General features: G+C 40.9%; 1 protein-coding gene across 3 annotated transcripts in view; it reads right to left on the reverse strand.

The window, feature by feature from the left end:
* The window catches only part of CDK17 (cyclin dependent kinase 17), a 145,619-nt gene that overhangs the window by 82,709 nt on the left and 44,386 nt on the right, over window positions 1–18,524 (reverse strand). For all 3 annotated transcript variants that reach the window (XM_060245208.1, XM_060245209.1, XM_060245211.1), the window contains exon 2: window positions 1,698–1,846. In XM_060245208.1, coding sequence (XP_060101191.1) covers window positions 1,698–1,815 — 118 coding nt within the window. In that variant the 5' untranslated portion in view covers window positions 1,816–1,846. The remainder of the gene's footprint in view (window positions 1–1,697; window positions 1,847–18,524) is intronic.

Below are 18,524 nucleotides of genomic sequence, written 5' to 3' on the forward strand. Positions count from 1 at the left end.
CCATTTACTGCTTACTTGTGTTACTCCGTACTCCTCTTCCCCTCCCTGGTTTCTCCTTCCCACACATACTACCACATACACAAAATGTTCTCTTCCCTTCTGCTTCAATTTGCTTTTTCTTCCCACAAGACTTTATTTTCTATATACATGTAGTCCCTTGGAAAACAAAAATTACAAGGGGAATTTGGTTCTCAAAAGCATAAGCTAACAGCCTAATCCTTGACACTGTAAATGTCTTTTATATGGGAGCAGTACCACTGCTGCATAATGGCAAACCAAATGGGCTGCTATGAAAGTTAATATTATTCATTCCGAACTGTTTGTAAAGGAAACATTGCATGTGAAGAAAAGAGGATATACTGAGCACATACTTCTAATCTAAGCAGTAAACTCTTAAATGGCAGAATAACACAGTATTCAGAGTTAGGTCATTTCTGAATTAGCAATTGTTTGGACGGTGGAGGATGCAATGTGACTGACATACAGTTCCAAGCAAAGCATATCCATCTTAATATCTATTTCACTTCACTGTTTCTACGTACCCTTCCAGCAACTTTTAGCTCACATATAGTTGAACCAAGACTAGTTTTCAAAGAATTTACATGCAATTAAGGGTTCCACAATCACAGCTTCAGTTTTCAATTATTTTCTCTGCAGATATTCCCAATTTATTTTTACACGGGACACCAGCTTGCCTCTTGGGTGTGAGAGATACTACTGAAAAAGCTTCACCACACGCTCTAGCAGGCCACTTACAAATTTCTTACTTACAAATAAGCTCTTATATGTAGAACCCTTACCTCTGTTATGTGTATCCTACATCTAAGGCTGCATTTATTCAGCAGAAATTCCAAAAACATGCATCTTAGTCTGATTTTTAAATATTAAAAAATCAAATTTAAGTCAATGGCCTGCAAAGCTTTAAAGTTCCTTGGTAACACCTGGTGAAGCTTCTGAAGGTATACACCTGGTGAAGCTTCTGAAGGCTTGAGGTATATACAGTTTCTGGTGTTGGGGAGCATGTCTTAAGCTGCTTTCACAATGACACTGGAGTATCATTGTGCCGTGTGCCAATTCTCTCCTAGCTCTAATACCAAAGTCTTTATTGGCAAGGAAATCTGAAATACTGAAAACTCTCTAGTACCTCTGGGTATTTTGCTATACTGTGAATGTCCCTCTTGTTATAATGAAATTTTGAGCTCAATCTAATATTATTATCATGTTAGTGTGTTTTGTTCTGCTCTTTTATGAACTTAAGAGTTAATAGCTCACATTTCCTCTTCCAAGACAAAATTGCTCAAAGCCGTTCATCTGCTGAAGCTAAGCAGGTATGAATTCTGTATGAGACTGAACTTCGTAGCTCAATAGGTGAATCTTAACACAAATATGACAATAGTACTACTTAATGTGAAATTATACTACATTTCTGCACGATTAATAAAGCTTTATTTGTAGAATAAGCACAACTGTACTTCTCTGATTTGAAGATCAGTAATGCACTTGAAGCTGCATCGAGAAATAAATTCTAGCCAGCAGGCATTGCCAACATTTTACCAAAAGTGGTTACACATTTGTTATTTCAAAATAAAATGAAAAGCTATTCCCAATTTAAAACTGAACACTCAAATTCCTACATTTAAATTAGTAAAAGCCTGCTGTTTTTCATAAATACGACAGAACTGTAACAAGCGTATTACCGTTATCTTTGCTGCTGTTTTCTTCAATTGTCATTTGTTCTGCAAGTTCAGAAAGTGACTCATCAATGGTCTGGCTCCCGCGCAGTGTTAGGGAAAGTCTCCTCTTGAACTTTTTCATTCTATCAGCAGTAAGTCTGGCTTAAGAAAGCCTATTAAAATAAAAATATCGCAATTTAGGATTCAAATAAATTATTTCAGTTATAACCAAAGTTCAATTTCATACACAGAATATGCTAATTTTAACAGAGTAACTATCATGGCCCGGAGGTCGCTTTGTTCGGCCTCCCAAGATAAACTGACTGTCCCTGGCCCAAGAGATGTCAGTCTTGCCTCTATCAGGGCCAGGTCTTCCTCGGTTCTGGTCCCAACCTGGTGGAATCAGCTCCCTATGGAGATCCGGGCCCTACCTGGCTTGCTAGCCTTTCGTAGGGCCTGTAAAACGGAGCTGTTCCGCCAGATTTTCGGATGAGGCAGCAGGCCTCCCCTACTATCCTATTACACTGATTTGCTGTACTGTCCTGCTATACCACATTATTATATTGTCCTGCTGGACCATTCTGTTGTACTGAATATTGCGATTGGTTTTTATTGTCATGCTGTGATTTTATTATTTATGTTGTACTCTGCTCCGAGTCCCTATGGGGGAATGGGAGGAATATAAATAAACAAATAATAATAACTAAAACAAAGGTCTTCAATTTCTATCACAGACTTGGAGTGGAAACCTGATTAAAAACTTAAAAATTCCCAGTACATAAAACTCATAAAAGCAAAACAGCAATGAGGAATTCCTAACCTTTAACCATCTTACAAAATTGAAAAAAGGAGGCAGTGCAGAGAGGGCTGAAGGGATCGTTCTTTATAGAAAAATGGTCATATACTTGAATATTGTCTAGCATAGTACTGATGCTGTGGATATTGTACTTTTATAAGGATACATCCTCCAACCCAAAAAGGAATCCACCAACGTGGCCTTCATGTAACCACTGGCACCAGTGAATGACTTCCTGCAGATGATTTGCTTTGACTCCAGTACAAAGCAAGAGAAATCATCCTTCCCTCAAGCCCCCTATTCATGTAGAGATCTTGAAGGTGGGAAGGGTCTCTCACTTTGTGAGAGACAAACTTTGCCCCTTCTTGACCCTATAGCACATACAAAAACCTGGGGGAGGAATGCAGTCGGCTAGCATTTGTGAGAATCTTTTTGCTGGTTCACATTGCTTTTAAATCTCAGCATGGAATTATGTCTATTTAAGATGTCTTATCTAAAGCAGATGTAAGCAAATAAAGAAATATGACATTATAGAAACAAAGCCTCTTCCTATCATTACTACGTGTCCCAAAGTATGGTTGGAGAACTCATGATGCAGCAAACCAGATCTGGTCTGGAGGCCTGGATGAGAATCCTTCTCTAAATCCTTTGGAAAACTGCCCTGGAATCCCATGATAAATGAAAGGCACAATATAATACAATATATAAAGTATAAGAAACTACAGTTAGATTCTCTAAACTGAAATTAGCTCACTTAGATCAATCAGTTCAAAGCTGAACATTGTTTTCAAGCAGTACTGTGAGAAATAAGGTAAAGAATTACCATACATGCTATTTCAGATATTTCTTTTTATTCAACGAGGAACACTTCCAGTGTAATTTTTTTTAAATTCTTCTGCTTAACCCAGACAATTACAGAAATAATTTATGTATGGGAATAATTATTCCATCAAAATGAATTAAATTTACAGTTTATTCTTTATACAACAGACATTCTTTAAAAAGGCTAGCATGTACGGGTGAGTAAGAGACCTGGCCAGGTCTGTGAGACAAGTACAATCAGAGTTTGATTACAAGGGGACCCACAGAATTAAATCTAAAGATTTATCCTCTTGTTATCCTCAGTCCCAATTCTTACAATTAGAAGGGAGATGTGGCTGATGTTCACATGGTAGGGGAGTAATTATCAAGAACCTGAGATCAAGAGATAGAGAAGCCATAGTTAAATTCCCATATTGGCTTTGCCAATCTGGAGGCAAACCCTTCCCATTTGTAAACTGTAAGAAGAAAATAAAAAAGTGCTGGTTCTCATATATAAGTCTGCACTGGTTTCCAGACAACTAATGTCTTAAAACTACCATACCAAACCTTTAATGGCATAATAGATTCAGATAAAAATACACAGAATATAAAAATTTAAACATTGGAGATAAAATCAAAATAAAACCGAGCTTACAGATGCATTCAAACATGGTCAGAATTAAATTTAAGGATGTCAGCCAGAAATTTTGCCACAGCCTCACTAACCACCCCCTCAGTATCACTCAATAAATAATAACAGGGTGGCAGAATAGACAAATCTGGAGAAAAAGAAAGCTTGCCAAATAAATCTTTACGGAGGTTATGGTATAAAGAACAATCAAGCAATATATGCTGGATTGAGTCAGGGGTATTTGCTCCACAGGAGCAAAGTCTGTCGGCTAAAGGGACTCGCTGATATCTCCCTTGTAAAACTTTGGAGGGAAACGCGTTTAGTCTAGCCAACATAAATGCCCTGCGATGACTTGGAGTGGTTAGGTCTGATAGATAATTGGGCATTTTGCCACAAAAAGCATAAAGACCTAAGGAAGCTGGAGAGCAAATATAAGGGTCAGTTGGCCGTAATTTCGCACTGGTTTCCATTCCTTTCATCCAATAAAAACTCTATGATACACAGGTTCTTGAGCAGTGAATAGTTAATGTAAATCATTTATTAATCCAAAGGACAAAAGGAGTAAAAAAAAATGTTCAAACAGTTAGGGGTTTTTTGGGAGTCCTTATTAGCAAATAGAGATGTAACCGTCTCATAGGCTGACAAACATGGTAAAATATAGTATCTAATATACAAAAGACACTCAAGGAGAATGTGTGCAATAGTATCAATCTTGCCTAAAGAACAGGACCAAATTAGTTCTTATATACCCCTCATATTTACTAAAGAGTGGACATTTAATTTAGTGAATATAAAAGCTCTTAAAAGACTTGGAGAGGTCAACAGATTAAAGGATGAAAGAGATTTTGGAGGAGGAATGCCAAAAAATTGAGATGAACAAGTGTGCTGTGCTTCAAAAGCACAGCTTCAATAATCAGTTAATTTTACACAACTTCTCAACAAAGCAAGTGATGCATGACAACTTAATTCCTGAATAGCGTTTAGATTACAATTAATAGTCAAAAATTTCGTGTAAACAGTCTTAAACCAGGTAGATATACTGAGAGGTGTAAAGTTACGACAACGAAAATGCTGGCATATCCCATAGACACTCGTTGAAACAGAAAACAAAGTCTGCCACTGCCACCGCATGAGCTTGCAAACCGCTTAGGGAGTCGTGTGCCTCACCAATCCCCTCATGGCCCTGGAAGGGCGAGCCCCCTCCCCAACACACAATCGCTGCTCCTCGTCTCCTAGAAAAGCTTCTGCCCCAGCCTCACAAAACTCTTCAGTTAGGGTAGGGCATGCGGCATGGGACTCTACCACAGAGCTCCCTGCCGTGTGGACTTAGCATGAAGTTTGGAGCACTTTGGCGGTGGGAGCTGCACAGAGAAGGCACGTAGACAGTACTGTGTGAGCTATTTGACTTGCAAGGAGGAGAGCAAAGTCTCTACTCCGTGGCTAACCTCTCCTGTTTCTAAGCCCCAATGGGTATCCATCCTCTAGAGGCTCAGCGCACAAGGGTGTTCACACACAGACAGGTAAGTGCGACTGAACCCTCAAGTTGGCCCCTCTCCTGAGGCTGGGCAGATTGACACCATCTCCGGCACTGGGACCTGGCAGTGAGCGCAGGCATGGGATGGTTGCCACACCCCTTGGACGCTGCTGGAGGCCCCCCCCCTGATCTGTCCTTTGCCTTGTTCCCCCCCCCCGACAGGGCACCAGGTGGTGGTGGGGGGTCTGGCAGCTGCTCCATTGCCTGTGGGGAGGCAAGTCAGTGACTGTCTAAGACACAGTCCCAAACTGCAGCTGCTGTAGCTGAGGAATTACAAGCAAGCCAAGAATGTTTTAACCCAGGACAAGTGGGTGTGCACTGGCTGGTTCCATCATGTGCTGTGGGTTCTTTATTTTATCCACATACACACCCCACCACCTCTGCTGCCCCTGTCAGGATGGGACCTCCCTGGCTGCAAGTGGCATGGCACTACTGCTCAAGTGCAAAGGCTCTCTTTCTCTGTTTTGCAGGTTGGAATTCAACAGAGAGGCTTCTGTTTGTGGTGATTCAAACCTCACCACCCCCCCCTGCTCTTCGCAGCCAGCTGTTCCTGCCCTCCTCTCAGACTGAAGCCACTTGGGATGCTACTCCACTTGGTTCCAGCACAATAAAACCTTAGATGTGCACCTACTTTGTCCCTCCTGCTTTGCTTCTACTTCACTCCTCTCTGCCCCTCTCCCACCCCACCCCCTCTGCCCCTCTATCAGTGGGCTCCCCGAAGGAATGACTTGGAGGGTGGGCTCGCTTGTTTCTTGGGGAGGGGGAAAACTATGAGCTGCTTTACCACCGCGGCAAGGCTGGACAGGGGAGGGGGTGTCTTTGCCCCATGCATCCCATGGAAGGGTGGCCTTGCGCTGGGTGCCACCCCTCAGCCTGGCCATCCCGACAGCCTGCCCAACCCCACAGGGCTGTTGTACTCATAGCACGATGGGGGGGAGGCTAATGGATGCATGGCCAGCACCTCACACTCTGAGTTCTGCAGCCCCCGGGGGAGGAGTTCCATGCACACAGCAGGGGGCATCAGGGTGACACAGGGCCTTGGCAGCGAGCCAATAGTGCACACACAGGTGGGATCACCATGGCAACAGCTTCTTTCTTGTGCCTGCTCATCCGCCTATGCTCCATTCCCCTTCCTGCTTGGCATAACTTCTCCCCTTTGGAAGCTGACTAATGCCACCTACACTAGTTCTATGCTCAGGCAGGACTCTGCGGCGGAACTCAGGATTGGTCTGTTAATGCATGTTTTAAGGTCCACATACACAAACTGCCTTTAATCTGATAATAAATATCCTTCCTTACTTTATAGTATTCTTATGTTATATTATTAATAATTATATTTTGTTTCAATGGATAATATTCAATTGTGCAGCTGCTGAGTGCAAGGCAATATATTCTAACCCCCTCCCCCAAAAAAATCCAATGCCAAACTACTGGACAGCAGACTGTCCCTGCTCTAGGAATCACTGCTTTCATGCTACCATCATTATATCAGCCACAGGTCATGTTACAAAGGAAAACCCACCTTACTGCTGTTTATCTCTTATACACCTTTGCAAGCTCAAAAAACAAAACAAAACCCAGCCTACGTACAAATCCTGCAGTCTTTCTTGCTGTAAACCACAGCATGAGCTAGATTCAGCTATGGCATGGGGGTAATCCTGCTTGCTTCCAGCTGAGTGAGGGCTTTTTAATTAGCTTTGCCATCATGTTTTCAGGGTTCTATAACGACAACATGAGAAGTGTATGCAGGCCCAAAACTTATTCTGCTTTTTATTTATTTGTTTTTAAATAGGGAGTTTCCCCTTGTTTGGGATAAAGAAGTAATGCCAGTTTTCTTTGTACTCTGAGACTCTCCCAGAATACAGAACTCCCATTTATGGCATTAGCTGATGCTACTGCCATGCTTTAGTGATCAGCTGGGGCCACCAATTTCATCAAATCCGTAGTAATCAGAAAGATTTATGTCCCCAGACCACAATTCAAATTCAAAACTTGTATATTTCTATAGTCAATGATCTGTTTTTTATTATATCTTACCTATTTGATCTCATTCTCTGGGATTAATGCAATCACAACTGATTATACCAAAGTAAACATAAGTGGGCTGCCAAGGAAAAAAAGGATTTTTAATGCATAAGTGACAAATTAGATCACTGGCACATCACTACTTACAGAACACAACAGAACAAAATAATTAAAATGAGTGTGTCTGTGACAATACATGGGGAGAATAATTTGTACAGGGTAATTGAAAGGCAGATAACATTTATAAAACAGACCAGAAGAGATCAGAATCAGCAACAAAACATTGGTAAGCTCATTACCAGTGAAAGCAGGTACAGAGCTCTGGTGATGTCAACTGTTGCAAAAAAGTGTGGCGTTCATCTGGTTTAACAGACAGATGCCTTGCAACAGATCACTAGAGATGTCTGATGGAGCTTTTGAGAAATTGCTGGAACACAGTGCCCCCACACTACTACAAGAGCAGTCGAGGTCTATGTATATTTTTGAAAGGCAACCATGTAGCACTGAATGCAAAATTCAATTTCCAAAACACCTCCATTTTTGTTTCAGAAAGCTTTAAGCTCTTGCTGCTAGAAATACACGTCTGAAAAAATACAGGCAATGCTTTTTGAAATCTCCAAATAAGGGGAGAGGGCATAGTCTTTGGAGAATCTCTAGTGGCTGTGTGTTAGCTTTCAGTATCCTATAAAGCCCTTGCCAATATTAATACGTTAAAAATGCAAAAACATTAGTAACAAGATTATATCTCTCTGCTCAATTGGCACAATTTATACACAGGAGTAGTTCCATTTTTCTAGACACAGAAGTTTAATTTTAGTAGTTAATTTGTATTTCTTTCTGCAAGATCCTGGGGGAAGGGGATTTGCCATCCATCATCCTGTGTCTCCTGCTCTTCTATACATCTTTATGTTAAACTGAAGAACGTCACAGCTCTCCTGCCCTTCCCAGGAAGCAACAGCTGTTCAGAAACTAAAGCATACTTAATATCTATTGAGAATAGAAAGATTATTTAAGTATTAATCAAGACTCAAAACACCTCATTTAGCTAATTAAATACTATTGCTTCATTACAGACAATGAAGTTTGGCAGGCAAGATGATGACTGCCGGTTAATGACTGACAATTGTTCACATTCAAGTAATGTAAGCAAGGCAATCCAAGAAATTAGATACCTCTCCCTTAATCTTTCTTTACTAGTATATGCATTTTATTTATACCATGATAGGAATTTTTACACTATTTTTAAAAATGTTCTCTGGTCGTTTAGGATCTTAACCTGCCATTATTTGCAGTTGGGTGTTTGCTCACTGGCATGAGTAATCATGGACATATTATACCCACTCTGCAAACTTTACATTGGCTATGCTCCAACAGGTGGACAGAGTATGGCTACTGGACACTTACCACAAAGGGCCCTTCTCTTCTGAGGCTGAATGAGAAGGCAAAGGGTCATGGAAGCAGTGCCTCACTGTCTATTGCTATAACGCATTGTAGTTGTGTTGTCTGTGAGGACTGAGGCAACCTTCATCACAACAAGTTGGTGGAACGACTGAAGAGTGTGCTTCACTGCGAAGAGTTCTAAAAAGTTGATGTGCTGGTTCAAGATGTGGGGTTCCCATTAAGCACCCATATATAGGCCATTCATGTGAGCCCCACACCTCCACAGGGAGGTGTTCATCGTCAGAGTAAGTGATGGGACAGGAAGGTGGAAAGAGGTACCTTCTAGTAGATTTTGTTCATCTACCCAGCACTCCAGTGATGATAGTACCCCTGATGGTAGGAGCAGATGTACAGACTGAGGACGAATTTGAGGTTTGAATACTTGGAGCTTGGCAAATATGATTACAGAGGTCACTGCTGCCATCAGTCCCAACAGGAACTGTATTTGAAGAGCTTAAGTGTCATCCTGTGACCAAATGAGATGGATCTCAGAAATGCAGGCACTGGCTGTTTGGGGAGGAAGAAATGCTCTGTAGAGTTAGGAGTTTATTCTGGCTTTGTTAAACAGGACTCTGGTGTTTGGGATAAGGTTGGACTTCTTCTGGTTGAAGAAGTCTAACCAGAAGCTTAGATCCTCGGTGGGGGCTCTTGGACTTGTCTCTCTTCTTTTTGTGTTTCTTCAGTTTGTCCTGTTTAGGCTCCTTTTCCTCCCTACAAGTTTTGGCAGGAATGGAGGAATCCAACTTAGAGGCCGGTACTGGACGTTTCAGTACTGATTGATCAGTGTCAGAAGGAAACTGACTTGATTACATGTTGGCTATTGATGTCAAAGCAGTGGTCAAGACCAGGGTATGATTGGAGGAATCGAGCTGGGTTGTCACCATTGGCGTGGCCAACAGGGCTGATTTGAAAAGTGCTGTTTGAAGCCTGGCTGCTCCATTTTTTTTAGTTTGCTTTGAGAATTTTGCACAGTGTATGCAGGAATCTGGCCTGTGTGCCTCTCCCAAGTAGAGGAGACACAAAAGTGGCTGTCAGGTGGTGGGATTTTGCTACCACACTTCAGACATTTAAAAATCCCCCAAAGTTGGTAAATGTCCTAGAAAAAAGTGGTTAAAGGAAGGGTGGGCAGGCATAGCCCCCCCATTAGTTTGAAAGTTTGTAGATCCTATTTGTTACTCTTTCTAATATAGGAAAACAAGGAAGAGTTGAGGAACAAAAAAATTAAAGAAAAACCAACCACAGTGAAAGCACTGAACTGATCAGTGTGGCGGTCAGAAATAAACTGGTGGGATCCTCGCACCCCTCCCAGTGAGCATGCATGGTGGAGCCCCTGTGCACGACACTGGGAAGGGCATGAAAATCCTTCTAGCTTTGTGAGTTACTGATGCAGGTGTATCATATCCCATAGATGTGATGCACAATGACCACTAAGAAGATCTACCTCTAGCTGGCAGCATTTTTCTATCTCTTTCTCAAGGGACGAGTGGGTGAAGATGTCCACTGCACTCATGTGTTTAAAATCTCCCTGCTGACAGAAGTTATATATTTTGTTTCTCATGGTTTCCTTAATAATGTCAAAAAATTCAGGAGGCATAATGAATGTAGGGGTGAGTCACCAGAAACTGCCATGACTTCCAGATGCAGACACACATACAAATACAAAAAAGAAAAAGAAAAGAAAAGAAAAAGAACCAAGATGTCCTTCACCTCAGAGGGAGAATTTCTTTTATAAAAAGCTCTGGTTTCAAGATGCTGCACTTTGGTGTAAAGGCGCACTCTGAATTCTACTTCTAGTGTCCACATGGTAACTTAAATCTGCAGGCTAACTGGTACAAAACAAAACTTCTGAAGAAAAACCTAAAATTTAAAGCACAGTCTCCTCTGACATCCACTTGCTGTTTCCCACACTTACTTTAAGACTGACACACTTCTATCATGAATGAACATAAGAGAAGCCATGCTGGATCAGGGCAATGGCCCATCTAATCCAACACTCTGTGTCACACAGCGGCCAAAAAAATTATATATATATATATACACACACACACACACACACACACACATATACACAATGTGGCTAATAGCCACTGATGGACCTCTGCTCCATATTTTTATCTAACCCCCTCTTGAAGATGTCTATGCTTGTAGCCGCCACCACCTCCTGTGGCCGTGAATTCCACATGCTAATCACCCTTTGAGTGAAGAAGTACTTCCTTTTATCCGTTTTAACTTGACTGCTCAGCAATTTCATTGAATGCCCATGAGTTCTTGTATTGTGAGAAAGGGAGAAAAGTACATTTTTAAGATCAACAGAAGCACGTATTATTCCTTCCACCTCTAATTTCAATAATCTTGTTATGCAACTTATGCCTACTTGTACAGGAATGTAGTATAGTGAATGCTGACACTCATGTGTGAATTCTGACAACCCAAAATGGATGTAGCAAATCTGATTCAGAGAGAGTGTATTAAATACAGAGAGTGACCAGATGGGATTCCAGACATGTGCAAATGAATGCTGACAATCACATTTAAGTTACTGTCAACATGCACTGGTATAATGCTGTTTCTGGACACATGAAAGGACACTTGGGATTGTCAGCATTCATATGTGAATGTCCATATTCACCAAGCTTTGGACACTTACAGTTATACATTACATATGTACATGATACAGGATCCTGTAATCATCACTGTGCTTCTACTTTCATACTTGTAGTAGAACATCAAGAATGCCTTGCCAAATATCTCTTGAAACCCACAAGAGATTTGGGACTTACAGTGGGTTCCCAAAATCCAGAGAACACCTCAAAAGTACCTGCGCAACAATCCTAAAAACTAAGTTTTAGATACAATATTGAACATTTGGATGCACCATAAACTCTGTATCTGCTCATTCCTACTATCCTAACTATAAAAATTTCTATATTTTTCAGCAGCTGCTCTATAGATAAATGTGTTCATTCATATGCAACTAAAAAAATGCAGAGCACTAGTGAAAAAATGAAGGCATTCTATGCTAGTTTGTCACTGATGTAATCCAACCGTACCATTTACAGAATAGATCTTTACCACTTACATCATCCAGCTCAATGCTAGATGTTTAAAAATTAGTGATATTTTATTAAAAGCAGCTCACTTAGCAAAGGCACCTTATTTAGCACTTACATAATTTAAATACGATTTTAGCTGAGCCATCCTGAACAAAGTTATACCCTTTTATTCCATTGAAGTCAATGGACTTAGAAGGATATAACTCTACTTAAGATGGTATTGCTTAACTGTCATAAATTTGAGACACTTCAACAGTATATATTTAAACAATCATTTCAAACTTTCACATAAGTAACCCTTCAAATTAAATTGTCTTATACAGAATCAGACCATCACCTCGCCTAGCACCTTATTGTTAACTACACTGGCATCAGCACAAAATGTTCAATATTCAAACTATATTGTCCAAACAAAACTTGCATATACAGTTCAGATAACTGGGTAAAAATGTTCATACGAACCAAAGAAGATGGGAAGAGATCACTAAAGGCTCAGAATTCTACAATACAACCTAAACAGTAATAAAGCCAATTATTTTTATCCCAAAGTACCCTTATGCCTCAACCACCAGACTTGGGGGGGGGGGGGGAATGCCTGACAAAATATGAACAATGTAGAAATCAGGATAATCAAATGCCATATTGATGTCCTGTTAAACTATTCTGAAAGAACATGCTAAAATGCTTTAATGACCTGTCAGCTGGCTAAGTGCTTATAAAGTGACCCTGCTCCCATCCAATGGCACACCTAATGAGACTAAGAACAAGGTGTAAGACCAAGGGCACATAGGCCCATTAAATTACTCCTATAAACTCCTCACAAATAAAGCAAAAGATATACCAAGAAAAATATATTTTACAGTTTGCTTCTTTGGCTATATAAAAACATGCAGTAGAAACTCCAACTATAAACAGTATGACTGATTATTTACACAGAAATCATGATAACTAAAACTGACATTTTCTGGCTTATGGGGAGCTAAGGGAGACCAACAAGAAACAAAGCAATCCGTTTATGTACACAGAAGAAACTAGAACACAGACTTTTTTTTTGCAGTGTCAAGCCATCCCCAACAAATACACAAGCTTAACATTTGTTCATTGTATTTCCTTTGTGCCTAATACAATGGTATGTAGACATATCATAAACAGCACAAAGGAGTGACTCAGTATATAGCACACTGATAATTATTTCTAACAAATCATCTATCTAGATCTTTCCTTTCCTCCAAGGAACTCAGAATAGTGTCGTTCTCCCTTCCCCATTACTCATTTTGCCCTCACAAACCTGTGAGGTAGCTGAAGCTGACTGAGAGTGGTCACCAAAAATTACCCATTGTACTTTATGGCATGCTGAGGATTTGAACCAAATCTTAGTCTGAAACTCTAGCCACTACATTATGCTGACTAGTTTCTTACCAAATCCACAAACTTCCAGTAGTGCACATCCTCTTATAAAATCAAGATTCAAAATTTCCAGTTGTTTAGAACAGTGGCCTCCAACCTTTTTGGCACCAGGGACCGGGTTTGTGGAAGACAATTTTTCCATGGACCAGTAGGGGTGGGGGTTCTGGGGTTTCTGCTGCCCCAGGCTGCCTCCGCGCCCACACCCTGTCCCACGGGGGCCTTAAATGAGGGATAGGCAAAGGTCATTGCCATCCTGCCCCTTCCGCCCACCCAGGACCTGGGCGAATAAAGAGGTAGTGCTTCAGAGTGAGGCTGTGCTGCCTCTTTTGTATGCCTAGGACCTGGGCAGTGCCTCTGCCTCACTCCACGGCCCGGTTGCTAACAGGCCATGGACTGGTACCGGTCCATGGCCTGGGGGTTGGGGACCCCTGGTTTAGAACACAAAGGACCTTCACTTTCCTGTGCTTCACTATCACAGCATATAGTATATTTAGGCCTTGGGCACCTAATTTGGTGGAAAGGCAGCATAAAAATGTTTTAAATAAATAAAAATACAGCCCTAAATGTACATTTCTTAGTGTAAACCATCATGCAGTGTGGTCAAAGCTAATTTTTAACACAGAATGAAAGGGCAAGTATATGAATGTTTTAGACTGGGTAAAGTAATGACTCCTTCCTTCCCTTTCCCCAACAGAACATCTCAATTTCCCCTTCTCTAAAATCCATCCTCTAAACTGGTTACCTCCTTTCTGTTTTTTTTTTTTTTTTTTTAATATATCCAGAATCTGACATTTTGGATTATGAAAGGTGCAGAAAGAATATGTCTTAAATATATACTAGAAAAACATTCATTATGGCAGACAGACTGTGTGCTTGCACAGAGGACACTTGTATAGTACAGGGATCCCAGAGTCAGAGGAGAAGGATACTTAATCTTCACATCAACAATGTCCCAAATGCAGCTTTTCACCTTTCCTGGTAGGAATTCAACGTCATGTATTCATTTATACAGAAGTAAAGGCTTCCTTTACTGAGGCTTCCTGCCCTTGGTGATGTCATTAAGAAACTCACTGTTTCCATGTCACATTCTAGATTGTGTTAAGCATGACAGAATGTTGAGAACTGATTTTATAGACAAAAAATAAAAAAAAGCCTGTTAGATGTGTTAGATGCAGGAAGGATTGAGAGCTCTCCTTTCTATCAGTTATTCTTCCACTTGCTCTTGCCACTCTACTTCTCCAGCTTTACTCCTCATCCTTCTGACCATTATGGAAACCACTGCAATGGGGGAGGGGAGAGGAACTGAAGAGGAAAGACTGGATTTATACCCTCCCCTTCACTTAGAGTCTCAGAGCGGCTTACAATCTCCTTCCCTCCCCACAACAGACACCTTGTGAGGCAAGGGGAGCTAAGAGAGCTCCTTTGAGAACTGCTCTGAAAGAAACTTGTGACTGATTCAAGGTTACACCAACCTGTGCAAGTGAAAGAGTCGGGAATCAAGCCCAGATCTCTTAGATTAGAGTCTGCACTGCTAACCACTACACTAAAATGTCTAGGTCAGACCTACTTTTCTAAACCAAATCTTTGTCTCCGTCTGAGGACAGAAGGAGCCTACCTACTACACAGGTTGTACTAAGGATAGCTTAGAGCAAGGGTGGCCAACGGTAGCTCTCCAAATGTTTTTTGCCTACAACTCCCATCAGCCCCAGCCATTGGCCATGCTGGCTGGGGCTGTTGGGAGTTGTAGGCAAAAAACATCTGGAGAGCTACCATTGGCCACTCCTTGCTTAGAGCACCCTAAAATGTAGTAGCAATAGTGCAGGATGAAAGCTTAACCCTCATATTCTCTGCCCCCATGGATCCCTATCACATCTCAAAGTACAGGCCATTTACACAGATAATTAAATGTGTCACAAAGAATTAAATGGAAGATTTGAGGAGTTAAGATGTCTTTACACAGCCCTTCCATTTGATTTTGTTTTTTAGTTATTCTGATGTGCAATAGAATTTTGGGGACTGACTACTATACAAATACATGCTACACCTCTAAGCAAAAGGAACAAATGCATCTGCAAAATCCTATAGATATAAAAGCCTAACCATATTGGGATCACCCTCCCTTTGGCTGAGCTGCATGTCACTCAAAAAGCAACCCCACACTCCAGCCCCAGAACAGACAAGGACTGGGTTAATGAGGAAGCTGCTAGGCAGTGGCTGCTGCTAGGTAACCTAACTTGGTTCTGTCAGTAAAAGGTGAGGGGAAGCCCTTTCCAGGCCTATTTTGGCCTTTGAGGGAGAACCCATTGAGCCCAGTCCTGACTAGAGTTGCCAGCTCTAAGTTGGTGGGAAATTCCTGGAGATTTTGTGGTGGAGTCTGACGAGGGCAGGGTTTGGGGAGGGGAGAGGCCTTAGCTGAATGCAATGCCATAGTCCACCCTCCAAAGCAGTTATCTCCTCCAGGGGGAGAGAGATCTGTTGTCTGAAGTTCAGTTGTGATACCGGAAGATCTTCAGGCTCCACCCAAAAGTCGGCTACCCTAGGCCTGACTTGATGCCACCTGACTGACAGGCATGACTTAACTAGGCCTGGCTGCTTACTCCTGTTCAGTAGCAGCCCCCCATGACAGCAGTGTGACATAGCTTCAGAGCAGGGTCTGCCAGATCCAGGTTCTTGTTGTGGAAGCTGACTGGGTGATTTCAGACCAGTCACAGACTTTCAGCCTAACCTACCTCACAGGGTTGTTGTGCAGATCAAAAGGGGGAGGAGGAGAATTAAGTAAGCTGCTTTGGGTCCCCCCCTGTGGAGAAAGACTTTCTTACACACCCAGAGAAATGCTGATTGACACTTTGAGGTCAGTCAGCAATTTTTTCCCAGGACAGTTTGGCAACGGATCCTGGAGGTTTTTGCCATCTTCTCGGCATGGAGCAAGAATCACTGGGGATATATGTGTGTAGAGAGTGTATTTGTGAAGGGGGTCCTTTCCAACTCTATGATTCTATGACATTAAGACATAGCCATCAAGTTTTCATTAGATGATGGGCAAATTCCTCCTCCTCAGAAGTTCTGTAAGACTTTGCCAACATTTATGTTGATATTCATACCCGCTGTGTGTGAGGAACACAGATGTAACTTGTCCACATGTAAGATCAGCATATCCAACTTTGCTTACTACAACTATGTCTTAGTAAGAATAATTTTATCTACTGGTTCAATACAATCCAGTGGGCTCTCCTCTATCAATACTAGGGCCATGTACAAGCAGCTTCAGTATAGGGAGCCACAAGAAACACATGTCAGTGCATACCACAAAGGCTTTCTGAATATACAGATGTTCTTGATTCATCCTTATTGCCTGGACAACTCAGTTCCTGCAAATACTAAATATTTAGGGACCATGAACATCCAGTGACAATCTAAGTTAAAAATATTGCCCTTGCACGAAGGACCCAGGAATTACAACAACATATATCAGCCGGGGACACTCACAATGTAATCCTATGCAGCACTACTCCTATCTAGGACCATTTAAATCAGCACATGGCCCTCTACCTTGATTCAGCTGATCTGGTCATGCAGATCCATGCAATGATCACCTCAAGAATAGACTACTATAATGCACTCTATATGCATTTGCCCTTAAAAGCAACTCAGAATCTTCAGCTGGTGCAGAACACTCCAGCCCAGTTACTATCAGGCACTAGGCAGAATACACATCATACTCATTCTGGAGACTACTCCATTGGTTACTAGTCAGTTCAAGGTGCTGGTTCTCCAGTTTTAAAAATTTTATTGGTTTCAAGGAATTGGGGATAGGGAGTAGGAAGGGAAAGGATATAAGATTACAAATTAGTCTTAGTCTGCATAAAAAATACTTTCAAAGAATACTAGTCTACATCTGCAATACTTTCTTAAAATACATAAAATGTCACATATTGTCTCTAAACTATGCATCATCAACATTTTAATATTTTATATTATAAATCTTTTTGTTAAAATATCTACTGAGATTGACAATTCCAATAAAGGCAATCTTGTAATACAGAATATAGGGAAAAGGAGATATAAGTTCACACCAGAGAATCTTAAGAGTCTTGAGTGTCTAGCCAGACATAAAATTTAATCCAATATTTTCTTGCTTCTTCCTTAGATTTCCCAGCCAACAGCTGGGATAAAAAGTCCAGCTCTGCTGTTTCCAGAATTTTTCCCACCAAGTCCATTCTCGTGGGAATTTCCTGAGATTTCCATCTCTGCGCCAAGAGAATCCTGGCTACTGTGTTGAAATGTGCCAACAAATGTCTCATTTCTTTGGAATAGTCCTCAGGAAATAGATTGAATAAAAATAGTTCTGGTTTGAATTGAATCTGTGTCTTCATAATCTTCCGTAGTAATTCGTGAACCATTTTCCAATAGTCATTCACCATCTCACATGTCCACAACATATGATAAAAAGAACCAACCTGTTTAGTACATTTCCAACATTTGTTAGACATATTAGTATAGATCTTATACAATTTCTGTGGAGTCAAGTACCATCTATAAAACATCTTATACAAGTTTTCTTTAAAAGTTACTGACTTAGTTAATTTAACATTGAACTTCCACAATCTCTCCCATTCTTCTAATGTAATATTATGACCCAATTTTTTTGCCCATTGGACCATACAATCTTTTACAACTTTGTCTTGTGTCTTCATCTGTAGTAGATATGCATATAATTTAGAGATTAGCTTTTCTTGAGGGCTTAGGAGGATTTTGTCAAATGGGTATTGTTCTGTGTTAAAGCCTGTCATCTTATCTTTGACATACCTAGATTCAATTTGCATTCTCAACCACCAATTCATGTTAATGTCCATGTTTTCCAACTTCTCTCTAGTTTTCAGCTGACTTTCTTTTCCCAACAGGTCATCGTATCTATAACTCTGATTAGGTTTTAAGAGATTTGGATGAGTAAATGTTTCCACTGGAGAGACCCATCTTGGAATTTTTTGGTAAATTCTTATTTTTAACCATGACCATGTATGATACAAAGATTTCCGAAACCAGTGGTTCTTAAAATAGGAATGTCCTTCAAGTCTTTGATACCATAGATATGCATGCCAACCCATGGTGAGATCATGTCCCTCTAACAACAGTTGTCTCTTGTCATTTAATAATATCCAGTCTC

Source organism: Heteronotia binoei, chromosome 8, assembly GCF_032191835.1.
Source record: "Heteronotia binoei isolate CCM8104 ecotype False Entrance Well chromosome 8, APGP_CSIRO_Hbin_v1, whole genome shotgun sequence".
Taxonomy (NCBI): domain Eukaryota; kingdom Metazoa; phylum Chordata; class Lepidosauria; order Squamata; family Gekkonidae; genus Heteronotia; species Heteronotia binoei.